This window comes from Psammomys obesus, unplaced genomic scaffold, assembly GCF_907164565.1.
Source record: "Psammomys obesus unplaced genomic scaffold, mPsaObe1.curated_primary_1811, whole genome shotgun sequence".
Lineage (NCBI taxonomy): Eukaryota > Metazoa > Chordata > Mammalia > Rodentia > Muridae > Psammomys > Psammomys obesus.
Genome location: NW_026592118.1, coordinates 2,427,512 through 2,444,938, shown reverse-complemented (window position 1 = coordinate 2,444,938; position 17,427 = coordinate 2,427,512). Strand labels below are relative to the sequence as shown.

The 17,427-nt window shown below is 40.7% G+C and overlaps 1 protein-coding gene across 3 annotated transcripts in view; it reads right to left on the bottom strand.

The window, feature by feature from the left end:
* Positions 1 to 17,427, bottom strand: part of Ccser1 (coiled-coil serine rich protein 1) — a 1,161,699-nt gene that overhangs the window by 1,109,381 nt on the left and 34,891 nt on the right. For all 3 annotated transcript variants that reach the window (XM_055612833.1, XM_055612834.1, XM_055612835.1), the window contains exons 2-3: positions 7,778 to 9,142; positions 6,208 to 6,389 (exon numbers count right to left, since the gene is read on the bottom strand). In XM_055612833.1, the coding sequence (XP_055468808.1) occupies positions 6,208 to 6,389; positions 7,778 to 9,101 (1,506 nt within the window). In that variant the 5' untranslated portion in view covers positions 9,102 to 9,142. The remainder of the gene's footprint in view (positions 1 to 6,207; positions 6,390 to 7,777; positions 9,143 to 17,427) is intronic.

Genomic DNA, 17,427 nt, shown 5'->3' with positions numbered 1-17,427 from the left:
AGCAAATGTTCTTATTGTGTACTTGTTCATAGCACTAAGTGCCCTCAAGAAGAAATTCGAAACATCTCATGCAAACAACTTAATGGCTCACTTAAAAGCCCTAGGGAAAAAAAAAAGAAGCAGACACATGAAAGAGGAGTAGACAGCTGGAAATAATCAAACTCAGGGCTGAAATCAATAAATCAGAAACAAATAAAACAATTCAAAGAATCCATGAAACCAAGAGCTGGTTCTTTGAGAAAATCAACAAGATAGACAAAGCCTCAGCCAAGCTAACTAAAAGGCAGAGAGACACTATCCATATCAGCAAAATCAAAAACGAAAAGGGGGATATAACCACAGACACTGAAGAAATCCAAACAATAATTAGGACTTACTTTAAAAGCCTATATGCCACAAAATTTGAAAATCTAAATGAAATGGACAATTTTCTTGACCGATTCCACATGCCAAACCTGAATCATGACCAGGTAAATCAATTAAATAGTCCTATATCCCCTAAGGAAATAGAAGCTGTCATCCAAAGTCTACCATGCAAAAAAAGCCCAGGGCCAGATGGTTTCAGGACAGAATTCTACCAGACCTTCAAAGAGGAGCTAACACTAATACTCCTCAAACTATTCTACAAAATAGAAACAGAAGGAACACTACCAAACTAATTCAATGAAGCCACAGTCACCTTGGTACCTAAACCTCACAAAGACTTAACAAAGAAAGAGAATTTCAGGCCAATCTCCCTCATGAACATTGATGCAAAAATACTCAACAAAATACTTGCAAATTGAATCCAAGAACAGATCAAAGATATCATCCACCATGACCAAGTAGGTTTCATCCCAGGTATGCAGGGGTGGTTCAATATATGGAAATCCATCAATGTGATCCACCATATAAACAAACTGAAGGAGAAAAAACACATGTTCATCTCCTTAGATGCTGAAAAAGCATTTGACAAAATCGAACACCCATTCATGTTTAAAGTATTGGAGAGATCAGGGATACAAGGCACATACCTAAACATAGTAAAGGCGATATACAGCAAGCCTATAGCCAATATCAAACTCAATGGAGAGAAATTTAAATCAATCCCACTGAAATCAGGGACAAGACAAGGCTGCCCACTCTCTCCATATCTCTTCAATATTGTTCTTGAAGTCCTTGCTAGAGCAATAAGACAATTGAAGGAGATCAAGAGGATACAAATTGGAAAGGAAGAAGTCAAAGTATCACTATTTGCAGATGATATGATAGTATACTTGAGTGAAGCCAAAAATTCTACCAGGGAACTCCTACAGCTGAATAACACCTTCAGCAAAGTGGCTAGATACAAAATTAACTCAAAAAAATCGGTAGTCATTTGAGTTTTTTATCTTAGCCATTTTCATAGGTACAAGGTGAATTTTCAGGGTTGTTTTGATTTACCTTTCTCTGAGGACTAAGAACTTTGAGCATTTCTTTAAGCATTTCTCTGCCATTCAATAATCCACTATTGAGAATTCTCAGTTTAGCTCTATACCCCATTTTTTAATTGGGTTACTTGATTTGTTGTTTTTTAACTTCTTAAGCTCTTTATATAATCTGGATATTAGCCCTCTAAGATGAGGTTAGTGAAGATCCTTTCCCAGTCTGTAAGCTGTCATTTTGTTCTGATGACAGTGTCCTTTGCTTTACAGAAGCTTTTCAGTTTCATGAGGTCCCATTTTTTGATTCTTAATCTTAGAGCCTGTGCTGTTGGTGTTCTGTTCAGGAAGTTGTCTCCTGTGCCAATGAGTTCAAGGCTCTTCCCCACTTTTTCTTTTATTTGCTGCTTTTTTTAATTTTTATTTTTATTAATTACAGTTTATTCACTTTGTATCCCCCTTGTAGCTCCCTCGCTCTTCCCCCCCAATCACACCCTCCCTTCCCTTTCTCCACCCATGCCCCTCCCCCAGTCCAATTGTAGGGGAGGGTTTCCTCCCCTTCCTTCTAGTCTATGAGGTCTCATCAGGAGTGTCCGCATTGTCTTCCTCTATGTCCTGGTAAGGATTCTCCCCCCTCAATGGGAGGTGATCAAAGAGCCAGCCTCTGAGTTCATGTCAGAGACAGTCCCTGTTCCCATTACTATGGAACCCACTTGGACACTGAGCTGCCATGGGCTCCATCTGTGCAGGGGTCCTAGGTTATCTCCATGCATGGTCCTTGGTTGGAGTATCAGTCTCAGAAAAGACCCCTGTGGAGAGATGTTTTGGTTCTGTTGCTCTCCTTGTGGCGCTTCTGTCCTCTCCATGTCTTACTATTTCCCACTTCTTTCATAAGATTCCCTGCACTCTGCTCAAAGGTTGGCCATAAGTCTCAGCATCTACTTTGATACCCTGAGGGGTAGAGCCTTTCAGAGGCCCTCTGTGGCAGGCTCCTAACTCGTTCCCTCTTATTTCGCTGTTCTGATGTCTATCTGCTTTGCCTTTCTGAATGGGGATTGAGCATCTTAGACAGTTTCTTTAGGTGTACAGATTTTAGTATGTTTATCCTATATTATATGTCTAATATCCACTTATGAGTGAGTATATACCGTGTGTGTCTTTCTGCTTCTGCATTACCTCACTCAGGATGACCTTTGCCAGTTCCTACCATCAACCTGCAAATTTCATGATTTCCTTGTTTTTTATTGCTGAGTAATATTCCATTGTGTAGATGTACCACAATTTCTGTATCCATTCCTCCACTGAGGGACATCTCTGTTGTTTCCAGCTTTTGGCTATTACAAATACAACTGCTACAAACATGGTTGAGCAAATGTCCTTGTTGTGTACTTGAGCATATTTTAGATATATGCCTAGGAGTGGTATAGCTTGATCTTGAGGAAGCACTATTCTTAATTGAGAAAGCGCCAGATTGTTTTCCAGATTGTTTGTACAAGTTTACATTCCCACCAGCAGTGGAAAAGGGTTCCCCTTTCTCCAAAATCTCTCCAGCATGTATTGTCACTTAAGTTTTTGATCCTAGCCATTCTGATGGGTGTAAGGTGAAATCTCAGGGTCATTTTGATTTGCATTTCCCTGATGACTAAAGACGTTGAGCATTTCTTTAAGTGTTTTTCGGCCATTGATATTCCTCTATTGAGAATTCTCTGTTTAGCTCTGTACTCCATTTTTTAATTGGATTACTTGATTTATTGCTTGTTTAGGCTCTTTATTATTCTGGATATTAGCCCTCTATCACATATAGGTTTGGTGAATATCCTTTCCCAACCTGTAGACAGTCGTTTTGTTCTGATGAGTGTCCTTTGCTTTACAAAAGGTTTCCAGTTTCATGAGGTCCCATTTATTTATTGTTGCTCTTAAAGCCTGTGCTGTTGGTGTTCTGTTCAGGAAGTTGTCTCCTGTGCCAATGATTCAAGGCTCTTCCCCACTTTTTCTTCTAATAGGATTAGTGTGTCTGGTTTTATGTTGAGGTCTTTGATCCACTTGGACTTTAGTTTTATGCAGGGTAATAAATATGGATCTATTTGCATCTTTCTACATATAGACATCCAGTTAGACCAGCACCATTTGTTGAACATGTTATCTTTTTTTTTTCCGTTATACGGCAATCATGTTTGTAGCAGATTTATTTGTAATAGCCACTATCTGGAAATAACCCAGATGTCCCTCAACAGAGGAATGGTTGCAGACATTGTGGTACAATTACATAATGGAATACTACTGAGAAATTAAAAACAAGGAAATCATGAAATTTGCAGGCAAATGGTGGGAACTAGAAAAGATCATTCTGAGTGAGCTGTCCCAGAAGCAGAAAGACAAACATGGTATATATTTACTTATAAGTGGATATTAGAAATATAATATAAGATAAACATACTAAAATCTGTACACCTAAATAAGCTAAGCAAGAAAGAGGACCCAGGGTAAGATGATCAATCCTCATTCAGAAAGGCCAACAGGATGGACATCAGAAGAGGGGGAAAACAGGGAACAGGACAGGAGCCTACAGCAGAGGGCCTCTGAAATACTCTACCCAGCAGGGTATTAAAGCAGATGCCGAGACTCATAGCCAAACTTTGGGCAGAGTGCAGAGAATATTATGAAAGAAACAGGAGATGAAAGACGTGGAGGGGACAGGAGATCCACAAGGAGAGCAACAGAACCAAAAGAATCTGGGCACAGGAGTGTCTTCTGAGACTGATACTCCAACCAAGGAACATGCATGGAGATAACCTAGAACCCCTGCAGAGATATAGCCCATGGCAGCTCAGTGTCCAAGTGGGTTACATAGTAATGGGAAGAGGGACTGTCTCTGACATGAACTCAGTGGCTGGCTCTTTGATTACCTCCCCCTGGGTGGGGAGCAGCCTTACCAGACCACAGTGGTAATAATAGTGATAATGCAGCCAATCCTGACTAGACACAATAGGCTAGGGTCATAGGGAAGGGGAGGAGGACCTGCCCTATCAGTGGATTTGGGGAGGGACATGAGAGGAGAAAAGGGAAGAATGGTGGGGTTGGGAGGGGATGAGGGAGGGGTCTACAGCTGGGATTCAAAATGAATAATTTGTAATTAAAAAATAAATTAATTTTAAAAATTAAGTTCTAGATCTGCAGGGCATGATAGAGCACACCTATAATCCGAGCACTCAGAGAGGCAGAGGCAGGCGGATCTTTGTAAGCTCAAGGCCAGCCTGCTCTACAGAATGAGTCCTGGAAATGCACGGCTGCACAGAGAAACCCTGTCTCGAAAATAAATAGTTAAAAATAAATAAATAAATAATAAAAGTAAAAATAATAAATAAACAAATAAAGTTCCATATCTGTCACATCACAGTGAAGCACTGTCACTGATTATGGGGGAAATTATTTAAAGTAGTTATGGGAAGAAAAAAATTGAGATATAAAATGTTTCAAAGGCCAATTCTTAAGCAGGCTGGATTGGAAACCTTATTTACATAACTACTGCTGCATAAAGAAACAATACAATTTTATTGAAGTAAAATATTTTCTAACAATTATCTTCAATCCACAGTTACTTATAACTGGGGTTCTTAATCTGTGGGTCTCAACTCCTGGGGGGTCTGGAGAGTCAAATGATCTTTTGACAGGACTCCCCTAAGACCATGAGAAAACACAGATATTTACATTTTGATTCATAACAGTAGGTAACATAGAGTTATAAAGTAGCAGCAAAGTTAATTTTATGGTTGGAGGTCAGTACAACATGAGGAACTGCATTAAAGGGTCGCAGAATTAGAACTTTAGCCACTCCTACCCCATTCTGCCCTGACCAGGTATAGGCCGTTTAATGAATCAATCAGGTATAATTTTTAGGAAGGTTTACAAAAATAGCCATCCTTGTGGCTAAAGTTCCTGGGCTTCAGAGAGAATCACTGGAGACAGACAGATGGGTAGAAGAAGGAAGAAGGACACCAGGATGGGTTAGTGTGGAGAAGAAACCATGTGGGCCAAAAGAAAGAACTCCAATAATGATATTGAAAGGCCCAGATGAAGACTAAAAGCAAGTGCCATGAGATTATGGATGGATGAGGAGACAAAATGAGGAAGATTGTAGTGGATACATTGGATGGAGCTGGGAGATGGATGGTGAGGATGTTGAGATATTGTAAGAAAACAAAAACAAAAACAAAAAAGTTTCCCAGCCCAAGATAAATAAGGCAATTGTAAATCTAACTGGTGTCTGTGTCTCATTATTCTCATTATTTGTGATAGTGTGTTAGATGATACCACTGCAATACTCTTGGGGTTAATAATAAACAACTATAGCCCAATAGCCATTTTTTAAATTTACTAAACAACTCTTCATGCCTCCCCACTTGTAGCTCCATTTTATATTGTGAGGAAACTTATGTGCAAGCTCATGTGCAAGCTCATGCAAAAAAATAATAAAGAAATACCACATACACACACACTAACCTTTACCTTACACACATGCTCAGCACTTGCAGGTAAGTGTGCCAAAAAGAGTAGTCATGGAGTGGAGATGACTTCTAATGTGTCCTCATGGTCACCATTTCTGTCCTAGGAGCTTGCTTTAAACCAGAAATGTGACAAGTTCCTCCAAAGCAAGGGGGGGTTGCACTCTATCAAGCTGTTATCTGTCCCGCCCCATGAGACTTAACATCCCTGATTGGCAACAGCAAATATGGAAGCCAATTTCCCATTCACTCTGAGTTCCTTCTGCAAGAGACATGAGTATGCCAAGATGGACGGACAGACTCACCAGACTGTTCATCTTGGAGGACGAGGACCCTGCTCTGTGCTTTCTCAAGCTGCTGGCTTCCACATGCCCGTCCTTCGGCTTTAGGACCACTCGGCCACTCCCTGCTGTTCCTTCAGATGAGGACCGCAGCCGCCTCTCTATGTATCTTCCTTCTCGATATGGACTGAGGCTACTGGCAAGAACTTTTCCAAGACAAATAGACAAATGAATATCAATACTTAAGTGGAATTTTTAATCAATGTACCATTTTAAGATAATGTAAAATGATTCAAAAGTTCTCTACCTCATGAAAGTTTCTGAGCTTGAAGTAACTATTTAATGCTTTCTGAAGGCTCAGGGTAGTCACATAGCAAATCTGTCTGTGTATCACATTTGTCATTTCATCACTCAGGCATCTGAGGCAGGAGGATTGCTGTTAGTTCGAGGTCAGCATGGTCCTCATGGGGAGTTAGGGCTACCGACTGACACTTTGTCTCAAAAATTAACAAACAAAAAATGTGTAGTCCTCTCTCGGTATGTTTAAAACAAATCCATCCATTTAGACTACAAACCTGTTGTGTTCTGAAGGGACCAGTTCAACAATCTTATGGCTTTTGATAGGCTAACATGTCATTTAATTTATTTTTAATTGTATTTGATACTTTGGATCATTCATATACTATAGCATAGCTAACAGTCTGAACTAGGCATGGAGATAAGTGCTCCCTGGCTGTGCTCCCCAGCGGTGTGTCTCCAGATCTGCAAAATCTGAAACACAAGGAGCCGCCTGAGATCCAGCACGTTATCTCTGGATACACAGCATCACTTTCAGCATTGAGACAGTTACTGTTAGCAGCAGTGTTAATGACAGACAGTAAAATAATGAAATATAGCACATAAAATAGCCAAGTGATTGGAGGCACATCCAACTGTTCCCTTGAATACTTTCTGGAAACAAAGTGAAATAATTTCCATGTATACATGTGTGCACACCCACAGACACTCACACAAAATCATATGCACACACATAAACATTCCCCTACACACTCATATTACAGTCAAAGTGAAGGCATTTAAAACTACATAGCTAGTTAATGTTGAGGTGGGCTTTGAACTTGGCAGGTTTTCTCACTCCAAGGACCGTATTTTCATAGCCCACATCCTTTTGTATTGAAAGATAGAATTTATTTATATTGAAACATAGATTTAGTTAATAGAGCCTTATTAATACAGAAAGCAGAATTGAAACTATACACATTTCCTTCATGAAGATTTTGACTGGCATTCCTCCATTTCATTAACTAGAAAGTACCCATACTTCCACAGTCACATAACCAAGTAGGCTTTCTTTCCTTCCACCTTCTTCTGAGGTCAAAATAACAGAAACAATACAGCTAATAAAAACGAGTCTCACAGACTTACATTTTCATTATAGCTAGAGTAAGTTTAAAATCAATCAAAGCAAACACTTAACAGAAACTCTGAATACAAAGAAAGCACAGCTTCCGCTCAAAATCTAAAGTAAAAATAATTGATCAACTAATAATGTAAAATAATTTACACAATTTTTGCCCGAGGAAAATCTGCATACCTTTGGCGGCATTTGGTTCATATCCATAAGACGATTTGTTAAAAACATGATGCTCCCCAGAAGAAGGAATTACCCTTGAATCTGAAACAGGGTGGGCCCCTTTAATGCATTCAGCCGGCGTCTTGTGCTGGTCGTAGGAACCCAGTGTCCTGGGCGAGCCGGTCCTCAGCTTTGGTTCTCCACCCTGTGCCACGGGGTTCTCTTCTCTTTGATGAACAGCTGCTGACTGTGTCTCCGGGTCACTCCCATTCCTGACAGGGGACTCGATGCCTGGCAGCAACACTTCCCTCTGGTTAGCGCGAGAGGTCTCCGGCAAAGAATGCAGTTCAGTGCTACCCCGACCTTCCAGCCTGTACCTCCCTGGAGACATCACAGTACAGAGCGCAGTGCCCGCAGAGTCCATCGTAGTCTTTGTGACAGCAGTGGGATTGGGAGCGGGCTGAGAGGTAGCATCATTGTGGCCAAAGTTGTCGCAGTGTGAGGCCGTGCTTCCACTTTTAGGAAAGGCATCTGCCTCGGACAAAGAATCTTCAGTCAAGGCCAAAAATTCTGAAGGGGTCTGAGCTGTAGTCAGGTCAGCAGAAAGCAGAGGCGACTGCAAGGAACTTCCTGCGCGCTCTGTTTCATCCACAGAGCAAGACAGGGAAGGCCTACCCACGGCAGCTTCCCGCTCTTGGCGCTGTGCAATAGCCAGGGAGAATTCAGGCTGCTGTTCCAATGACGTGGATTGGCTCTGTGGAACCGATTTAGAAAATTTAGAGTGAGATGAAAATGATTTGGGGAGTAGCTTCTTTGTTGACTGTTTAAGAGAACGGCGAGTTTGTTCTTCCGTGAATCCAGAATCGTCCCCTTCACTTCTGCCAGAACTTAGACAATTTATAAAGACATTCTTATTAGTTGAAGGCTCCTTTTCCCTTTCAAAATCTTCCGTCAAAGATCGTGTTATCTTCTTACTTCGTGAGCTACTAAAACCCACAGAATGTCTTCCCCTGGTTTTGACTTGTTCCTCCAAACTTAGTTTCTGCATATTGCTGTGAGTGGGTTGAGCACCATTGGAAATACTAAGGTTCTGGTCGGTGGGTTCTGGCTTAGGGTCACTCCCCTTCTTGTGGTGGAAGCTGATGGAGGGAGCACGGAATATACTCCTGCGTTTCCCCGTGCTCCCTGAGCTGGAGTTAGTGCTGGAAGGGGAGGAGCTGTGGACACCAGCTGTGTTACTGGAAGAGGGTGAAGAAGGGAGAGAATCATGTCTTCTGCTAATACTTTTCCTGAATATTGGCAACCGGGAGACCAGAGTGCATCGTCTTGATCCTGAGTCCCCCATTGGGACCCCGAGGCTTGCACTGCAATGACCAATTTAGCAGCCTGGGAAAAGTTAAAACAAAAACAACAAATCAATAGAATTCAATCTTGACCAGGACCCAGGAAAGCAAAATACAGGGTTTCAAGACAAAGAATGAAATTTGATGTATATTACAATAGTATGCCAAAATTCAGGATTTAATGGACAATGGACAAATCGGAAACACCGAACAGTTATGACAGTATTAATGTTGATGCACCTGGGTGCCAGTGACCAAGAAGGTGGTGGAGAGGATGAAAGGTGGCTACTCTAATCCACTAACTTGGATACTCAAAGAAGTCTTCTTGACCCAATCCAGATCTGAGTCCAGCTTAAAGTCAATACAGGATACAGAATGCTTGGCATTCACTGGAATGAGGAGCAGAGAGCTGCTGGCATGTTCCCCTACAGGCATTGCCACTTAGTCAGTCTTAAAGCAACCTGTGCATTCAAGCTTACAGCTCTTGTATGACTTTTCACCACAGACTTTCATGATATATCAGAGCTGGCTCCTGTTCTGGTTTGATAAAAGACATCACTTAATTTTTATATTTCTGATTACTTTGTCTTACAGTGTTGGGGCTGGAAACCCGGTGAGCTCAGTATAGGCAGGCAAGCATTAGTTCCTTCTGTGTGGCTGAGAGTAGCTACTTCGAGTTCCTACTTTGACTTCGTAATAATGATGGAGTGCAATCCGGGTTTGTGCATTAAAAATAAACCCATTTTCCACTAAGTTGTATATGTTTAACTTGCCCAAATACTTTACCACAGCAACAGAAATGAAGCAAGAATACTTATAGAGTTGTGGGGTTTGGGTCTTTTTCATGTATCCTTAGTTTTTGTTAAACACTGTGAGTCCTGTCCCTCCCACATCCGTCTGCCCCACATCGATGCTGCCAAATCTCTCCCTTGGTCCCTTCCTATATGTTCTGCCCCTTCCTTCCCCCTTAGGACCTCTTCCCCTCTCTGTATCATGGGCCCTTTCTAGCTTCCTGCCTTCTAGGAACACTCCACATTAAACACATGAATCTAAACTTTCAATGTTAGCATCCACATATGACAGAGAACATTCAGTGTTTGTCTTCTGAGCCTGGGTTATCACACTTAGCATAATACTGTTCAGCTTCATCCACTGTCCTGCAAATATGATGATTCCACTTTTCTTTACAGCTGAATGAAACTCCATTGCACATGGATGACATTTTCATGGTACACAGACTACTGCCATTGTTATTGGTTGCCCACCAAAACTAGACAGTAAGACCCTATTGCTGAAGACACTGCACACTTTGGTTGCAGGACAAAAAGAAATCAAACTGGAACTGATCTGAAGGCTTCTGCCCTGCTGGCTGCCAGAATGTAAAATGCATGCCATCTGGAGTGCAGGGAGAGTAGACAATGTTCTTAGCCAGTGTAGACCTGAGATGCTACAATACTGGCAAGCCAAGCAACATGTGCTCATTGGCTCAAGAGCAACATGGATGCTATAAGAGGAATTAGTCACTCTCTGATAGGATTTGAAGACTGCTAAATAAGGGGGAAAACTCATGGCTGATTCTGTAAATCACATGGCTGAGGAGATCATGGGCCCTAGAGTTGAACTGATCAGTTTTGCTAAATAAGGACATTATAATTGGTACCAAAACACTATCATTGACATATATAATGTATCAAAATATTTCTTGGCCTTTTCTTTGGGATTTTTTTTGTTGTTTGAATCAGCACTCAAACTGAAAGAGTAACTCAATTATAGAACTCCTTAGCAAGTATTTAGAAGACAGGTGTGAAAATGTTTTCAGAAAAGCTTCCGCCTTTAAATACTTAAAGAAAATGATGAGACCTCCAAGAGGTGAATGCGGAGTACATAGGCTATTCATGTTGCTTTGTTAAGGGGAACCCTGTCCTTGGGTAGTATAAAAATCTATCAAAAATAAAAGGTTTTTGACCCCTTATACTATGCACAATAAATGTAATAAGGTGCTCAGTTGTTGTGTAGTTGGGGACCCCACCTTTGGGGTTCTGAATGAGCATGAACCCCACTCACTCCTAGAGTTGACTGCTTGATCAGGACTTGGCTGAACTGTTTGAGAAGGATTAAGTGTCGTCTTGCTGGAGGGGGAGAGTCACTGGGGATGGGCTTCAGGATTTCCAAAGCCTACGCCAGGTCAGGGCAATCATCTGGCCCCTCTCTTCCTTGACTCCAACTTGCAGATCAGAATGTAAGCTCTCAGCTGCTGGTCCAGTGCCATGCCTACCCACCTGGTGCCACACTCTCTGCATGACGATCACAGACGCACTCTTTGAAACTATAAGCAAGCCCCAATTAAATCTTTCTTTAATATAAATAATATATAATGAAAGGTTCATTAAATTTATTTTACATTAAGTCTTGTTTCCTACTGGAAGGAGTAAGTGGCAGAAAGACAAAAGGCATGTAGTTGATTTCCCCATAGTCTTGAGAAAAGATATGTGGGGCCTGGCTACTGTCTGTATCTCCAAGCTGCCCGTCTGTGCATCACTCTTCACTGTTTTACCTTCATCCTTTGAACAGCCAAGACTATGTCTGCTTGCTTAGTCATCCATTAAATAAGAAATACACTAGCACCTAGTATAGAATGGATTTTGCTTTGAGCACATCAATATTTCAAACATAAGTAAACACATCACACTGTACCAGCCTTTATCTGAAGCTTATCAGAAGTCACTCAAATTATGAAAAAGTCATTTATCAAGAAATTGTGATTAGATACCTGAGACATATAGCTAATATAATATTGGGTAAATTGATTAAAACAGGGTCTCATCATATCACCTTCATGATACACAAAAGATGTGTCCTAAGACTGACATAGTAATTTCATTCCTCCTTACTTTATTATTATAATTGTAAATGTAACCTTTTAATTATTTAATAAAATTTACATATTTCATTTTCATATACTTTGAAATGAGAGAACAATCTTTCTCAATTACTTTTTATTGAGTGTGAGGGGGTGGGTGCTGATATGCACATGCCAAAGCATATTTGGAAGTCAGAGAATATTGGGGAGCTTATTCCCTCTTTCTACTATGTTTTCTAGGAACTGAATTCAGGTTGTCAGTCCTTTGTGGACAATGCCTTTACACTGAGAAAGCTCACAGTCCTCTTTTCTCAATTATCACCTAATCTTTCTTAACCAAATATTATTGAAAACACAAAAGCCTGTTGTCTATAGGCTTCAACTACCATAAGCATTATTGACTTTATATAAAACACACTTATTACATACATCAAAAATACCTCTTTCTGCAGATGCAATTGACAATATAAATTCTGTGCCCTCAAATGCAATCTCTGTGAGTCAGCAGTAGCATGGACTAGAACAATGGGAAATGTTATCATAGAAGCTAGAGAGATGATTTGGAGTGAAAACAGCTTACTGCTCTTGGAGAGAACCCAGGTCTATTCCCCAGCACCCACATGGCAGCCTATAGCTGCCTACAGCTGCCTGTATATCCAATTCTAAGGGATCTGACACACTCTTCTGGCCTCTAGTACATTCGTGCATGTGATATACATACAGAGAAACCAACATAAATGCATACAAAAGTAATAAAAATGAATTATTACATGGGAACTTCCCTAGTTACGACATACCAGAGCAGAAATCCATGGCCCTCCTTTCACAGGGGGCATATTCACTCTCTAATGTTTTAATGGTGAGCTATTTCCAGCAAATGGCAAATAGGCAACATGTGGCATGAAAGCAAGTGATAGGTAGGTGGGGGCTGCAATACAGAAGTCGGTGTGAAACAGTATAAAGGTCTATGCTTATAAACAAACTTGTTTATTTGAAATGACCTAATACAAGGAATACTTTAACATTTTATTACGAACTTCCCCTAAGCTCCATTTTTATTTGTATTTAAAAACTATGTAAAATCATTATTTGAAGCTTTTGTGAGGAAAGCAGCAAAAGGTAAATCTAGTCCCTGCCCTACTCTAACTCCTAAAAGTTTTCAGAAAATAAATACAAACAGACAAAATGACCACTCTCAAAAGGAAGTCTACCAGGGAAAACACCAGAAAGAAAATTCACAGACAAATTCTCTACAAGTAACAATTTTTAACTTTCAGTCATTCAGAAATAAATCGTATATAACATTATCAAAACATGCAATTTGAGGAAATTTCCTAGGAACTTTATAAAGTTATGCTGACTCAACAGGACTAGCTGAGTGTTTAGGGCTTAGCTGGAAAGATAAAACCTGCTGTTTATCCAGCAGCATTTTTAGATTTTAATCATCATGTCATTTTCCTGTGAATGCACAATTATTTTTTTTTTTAAAAATGCCTCATTTGGTCTATCTTTTTTAATTTTTATATTAATTACAGTTTATTCACTTTGTTTCCCAGCTATAGCCCCCTCCCTCATTCCCTCCAAATCCCACCCTCTCTCCCTCATCTCCTTCCATGCCCTTCTCCAAGTTCACTGATAGAGGAGGTCCTCTTCCCCTTTCATCTCACCCTTGCCTTTCAGGTCTCATCAGGACTGTCTGCATTGTCATCCTCTGTGGCCAGGTAAGGCTGCTCCCCGCACAAAGGGAGGTGATCAAAGAGCCAGCCACTGAGTTCATGTCAGAGACAGTCCCTGTTCCCATTACTAGGGAACCCACTAGCTACCATGGGCTACATCTGTGCAGGGGTTCTAGGTTATCTCCCTGCATAGTCCTTGGTGGGAGTATCAGTCTCAGAAAAGATCCCTGGGCCCAGAATTCTTGGTTCTGTTGCTCTCCTTGTGGAGCTCCTGCCCCCTCCAGGTCTTTTCTTATGCAAACCAGAAAACAATCAATGTATTTTGAGCATGGAAATCATTCCTACAACACAGGCAACAGCTACTCTGTCACTGGGATCAGGGAAGACTCCAAGGAATCAGTTACATAAAGAGAGTGAGATTACACACTCAGGAATGATTTGGCTCAGAAATCATATTGCTGAAAATAAGAATTTAATTAATAAACTGTTAAAATCATATGAAATTAGGCATTGTGAACATATTATTTATTCTGAAGTAAGATAAGAATATAAATATTATTGCTTGCATAAGGCACAGCTGCCTCTTAAGATGATTTTACCACAGGAATTGCTATAAAAGTAAAGTCAGATTGCCCCAGTTTGACTTGCATAAAATAATCCTATGGTCAAGGAGAAAAAAATAGAACAAAAGTAACATAATGAGACAGTTACAGCAAAAAGGGAGAATACACATCAAAGCAATGGTTCTGGTAAGACTCTGCAAGGCAGAGAAGATTCTTATCTGAATAGTGCGATATATTTAGATACATATTTAGAAATAGCAAGATTGACACCACCATCATACACGATCAGCTCTTGGTTGTTGTCTTTGAAGACAATAAAAATAAAAGACAAAGAAAATGAGTTTTTCTAGAAACTATTAGTTGTGAAAACAACAAGAAAAGTTAAAACCTAGTGTGTGTGTGTATCTGTGTATGCAAGGATAAGAAAAAAAAAAGCAAGAGTGAATTAATGTTTAAAATTCTTTATAGTTTATATTTGAAGATTTAGAGAGCAGCTATACAGCTGAAAAAAATGCTAATGTTTGCAACAATGTGTGATCTCAGGCCTACATTTGCAATCTCTATGATCTAACATGACAAATAACTTCCTTACTACTCTCAGAGCCCAAAACTCTCCGTGATGAGAAGATGATCTACACCCTTAAAGAACTGGGATGTGGAGCATGAAAAGAAAAAGAAGGAAAGAGGAGGGGGAAGAGGGGAGTTGGGAAAGAGGAGTACGAAACTCGACAAAGCTTCAGACCCCAGCGACTAACTCATCATGGGCAGTTAACATGCTCTGCTGTGCACAGGGATGACTCTCCTTCAATGTGTGACTTTCTCAAGGCCTTTCACCCAGACTCCAGAGTTCACACATGTTTTAGACCAGACATCTGCTGGTGCTCATCCCAGTCACCACATAAAGTGTACCAGAGGCTAAGAGACTCAAGTGCCAGCAGGGCAGAAGTTAGTCTGACTACCCATTTTCACTGAATAAATCATCCTGTAAGCAATATGGCAAACATTATTTGACTTGTCTCTCACAGAAACAGGTCATCCTTTATCCAAATGCTTGGAGTCAATAATATTTATAGTTTCATATTTTGAAATAAGTGCATAGAGATAAGGAATATTTCAGGGATGGTACATAAAGAATAATGGTAAATTTTATCTTCTACATACATTTCATATACATAAACTTGGGGTGATTTCTCTGTTGTACCCTTAGTGTACCTGTGCCTGTGCTGCAACCATTGTAAGAGGTCAAGTATGGAACGTCCCACTAAAGTGTTGTACCGTGGTGTAGTGTTTCAAGTTTGGGAGCACATGGGATTTCCAGATTAGGGATTCTCCACTATACTCCCCTTCCTTTCTTTGACCCACATATTTGACCATGATTGATCCCTCTCTTGGCCATATACAACTAAATAACTACAACAACAAAATATTCAGACAATAGTTCAGAATTAAACCATTATGTCAGACTCTGAGCATGATTCCGAAAAGGTGAAATTACATTTGTTTAGGAACAACCATGACCACATAGCAAATGTATAGTGATGACAGGAAAGTGGGCACCTGAAGATATAGGATGTTTGTTCATAACAGTTGCATTATTTTATAATATCCTATTACAGAATTTGGTTAGATTTAAGAGTACGTATTAGCTAAAGGAAACTCTGTGCTCTAGAGTAGGATGCTTAGATGCAGAGTCCAAGTGATGTTTCCTCAATAAACAGTTTACTAAAGGAATCCTCTGGGGACACAGAAAAGAAACAAGGACAAAGGTTGTAGGAATTCCTAGAAAAATGTAAGCAAAGGCTCCAGGGAACATTGAGATGGGCTTTAGGACAATCCCTGATACCTGAGACAGGGATCAGGTGTTAATGCCAGTCAGTAATATGTAGCAGACTTTCTAAAAGAATGAGAAATCACTATCAAGACAGTCAATGAACAAGGACTTAATATCTGGAATTCATAAAGAATTCCATCCAAATCAATAAGAAAAAAATCTTAAAGGAGAAGTAAATGAGCAAGGAATATAAACACTTCTTAGAAAAGAACAAATGAATTAAAAATATAAGAAATGATAATTAGACTTATTAGTGATTGGGAAATCTGGAAACAGAACTCCAGTAAGACAATGAAGAGCAGAACGCACACAGAAAAAAGACTACAGTTGGTGCATGAAATGGTTAAGTTTGTAGAATACCTGCTGAGCAAGCACAGAACCTGAGGTATCCCCAGGAACTGTGTAACATTTCACAAGTGGCCTGCATGTGTGAACCTAGTGAAGGGAGGCCTAGTCTCAGATCCCTTTGACCCACTGGCCAACACCCCAGCCAGCCAGTGAGGCCCAGGTTCAGTGAGATACCCTGTCAAATGGGAAGTGATCAAGAAAGACAAGTAGTGTCAGCCTCTGGCCTCCACATATACACAAGCAAATGCAAGTGCACTGAACTACATACAGACAAAAATTAATATGCAGAAAGAGAAATACGAACAAGAGGAGATTTACAGAGAAACCTCCATTGCCAACCAATTTCTGAACGGACATTCAACTCAGCAATTATCAAGAAAACCAGAAATGGCTTCTACTCTCAATATTCTGAAAGTTAATAATGGCACGTTTGTGAGTTTAGCACTGAGAGACTTAAGAAGGAGGTCCCAGTCATCAGAGAGCCTTCCTGCTGCAACAAATGGGCACAAACACAGAGACCCATAGTCAGACGTTATCCAGAGAGAAAGACCTTGGAACAAACAGTTCGAAATTAAATCTCAATCAAACCCCTCCCTCAGAGATCAGAAGAAGTGTTAAGAACCGGGGGTGGGTGGGGGGGAAGGGATCCAAGATGGCAGCGACCAATGTGCACCATATCTGAAGGGCAGAGGATCTGAAACTACAAAATTGGTGAGTGGAAGGGCAGCTGAACCCATAACAACGACATTGAGGCTTCCTGGGAGAAAGGGGACAAACGCTGAGCTGAGACCATTTGGATTTGGGTCACCCATGGACTTCTCTGGGAACTTCACTAGGGACTTCTCCACGGACTTCTCCTGGGGACTCAATCCCCAGGTGCTTCCCCTTAACCGCCTTCCTTCTCCCTCCTTGACAGAGGCCTCTGAGTCAGCCTGCAGTGCCTGCCACAGAGCACAGGGCCCAGCCCAAAGTGTCAGCTGTTCCTAGCAAAGAACCCCCGGCTCAGGATCTGGGACAGAGAATACTCAATCCACCCCTGTCCCCAGCACT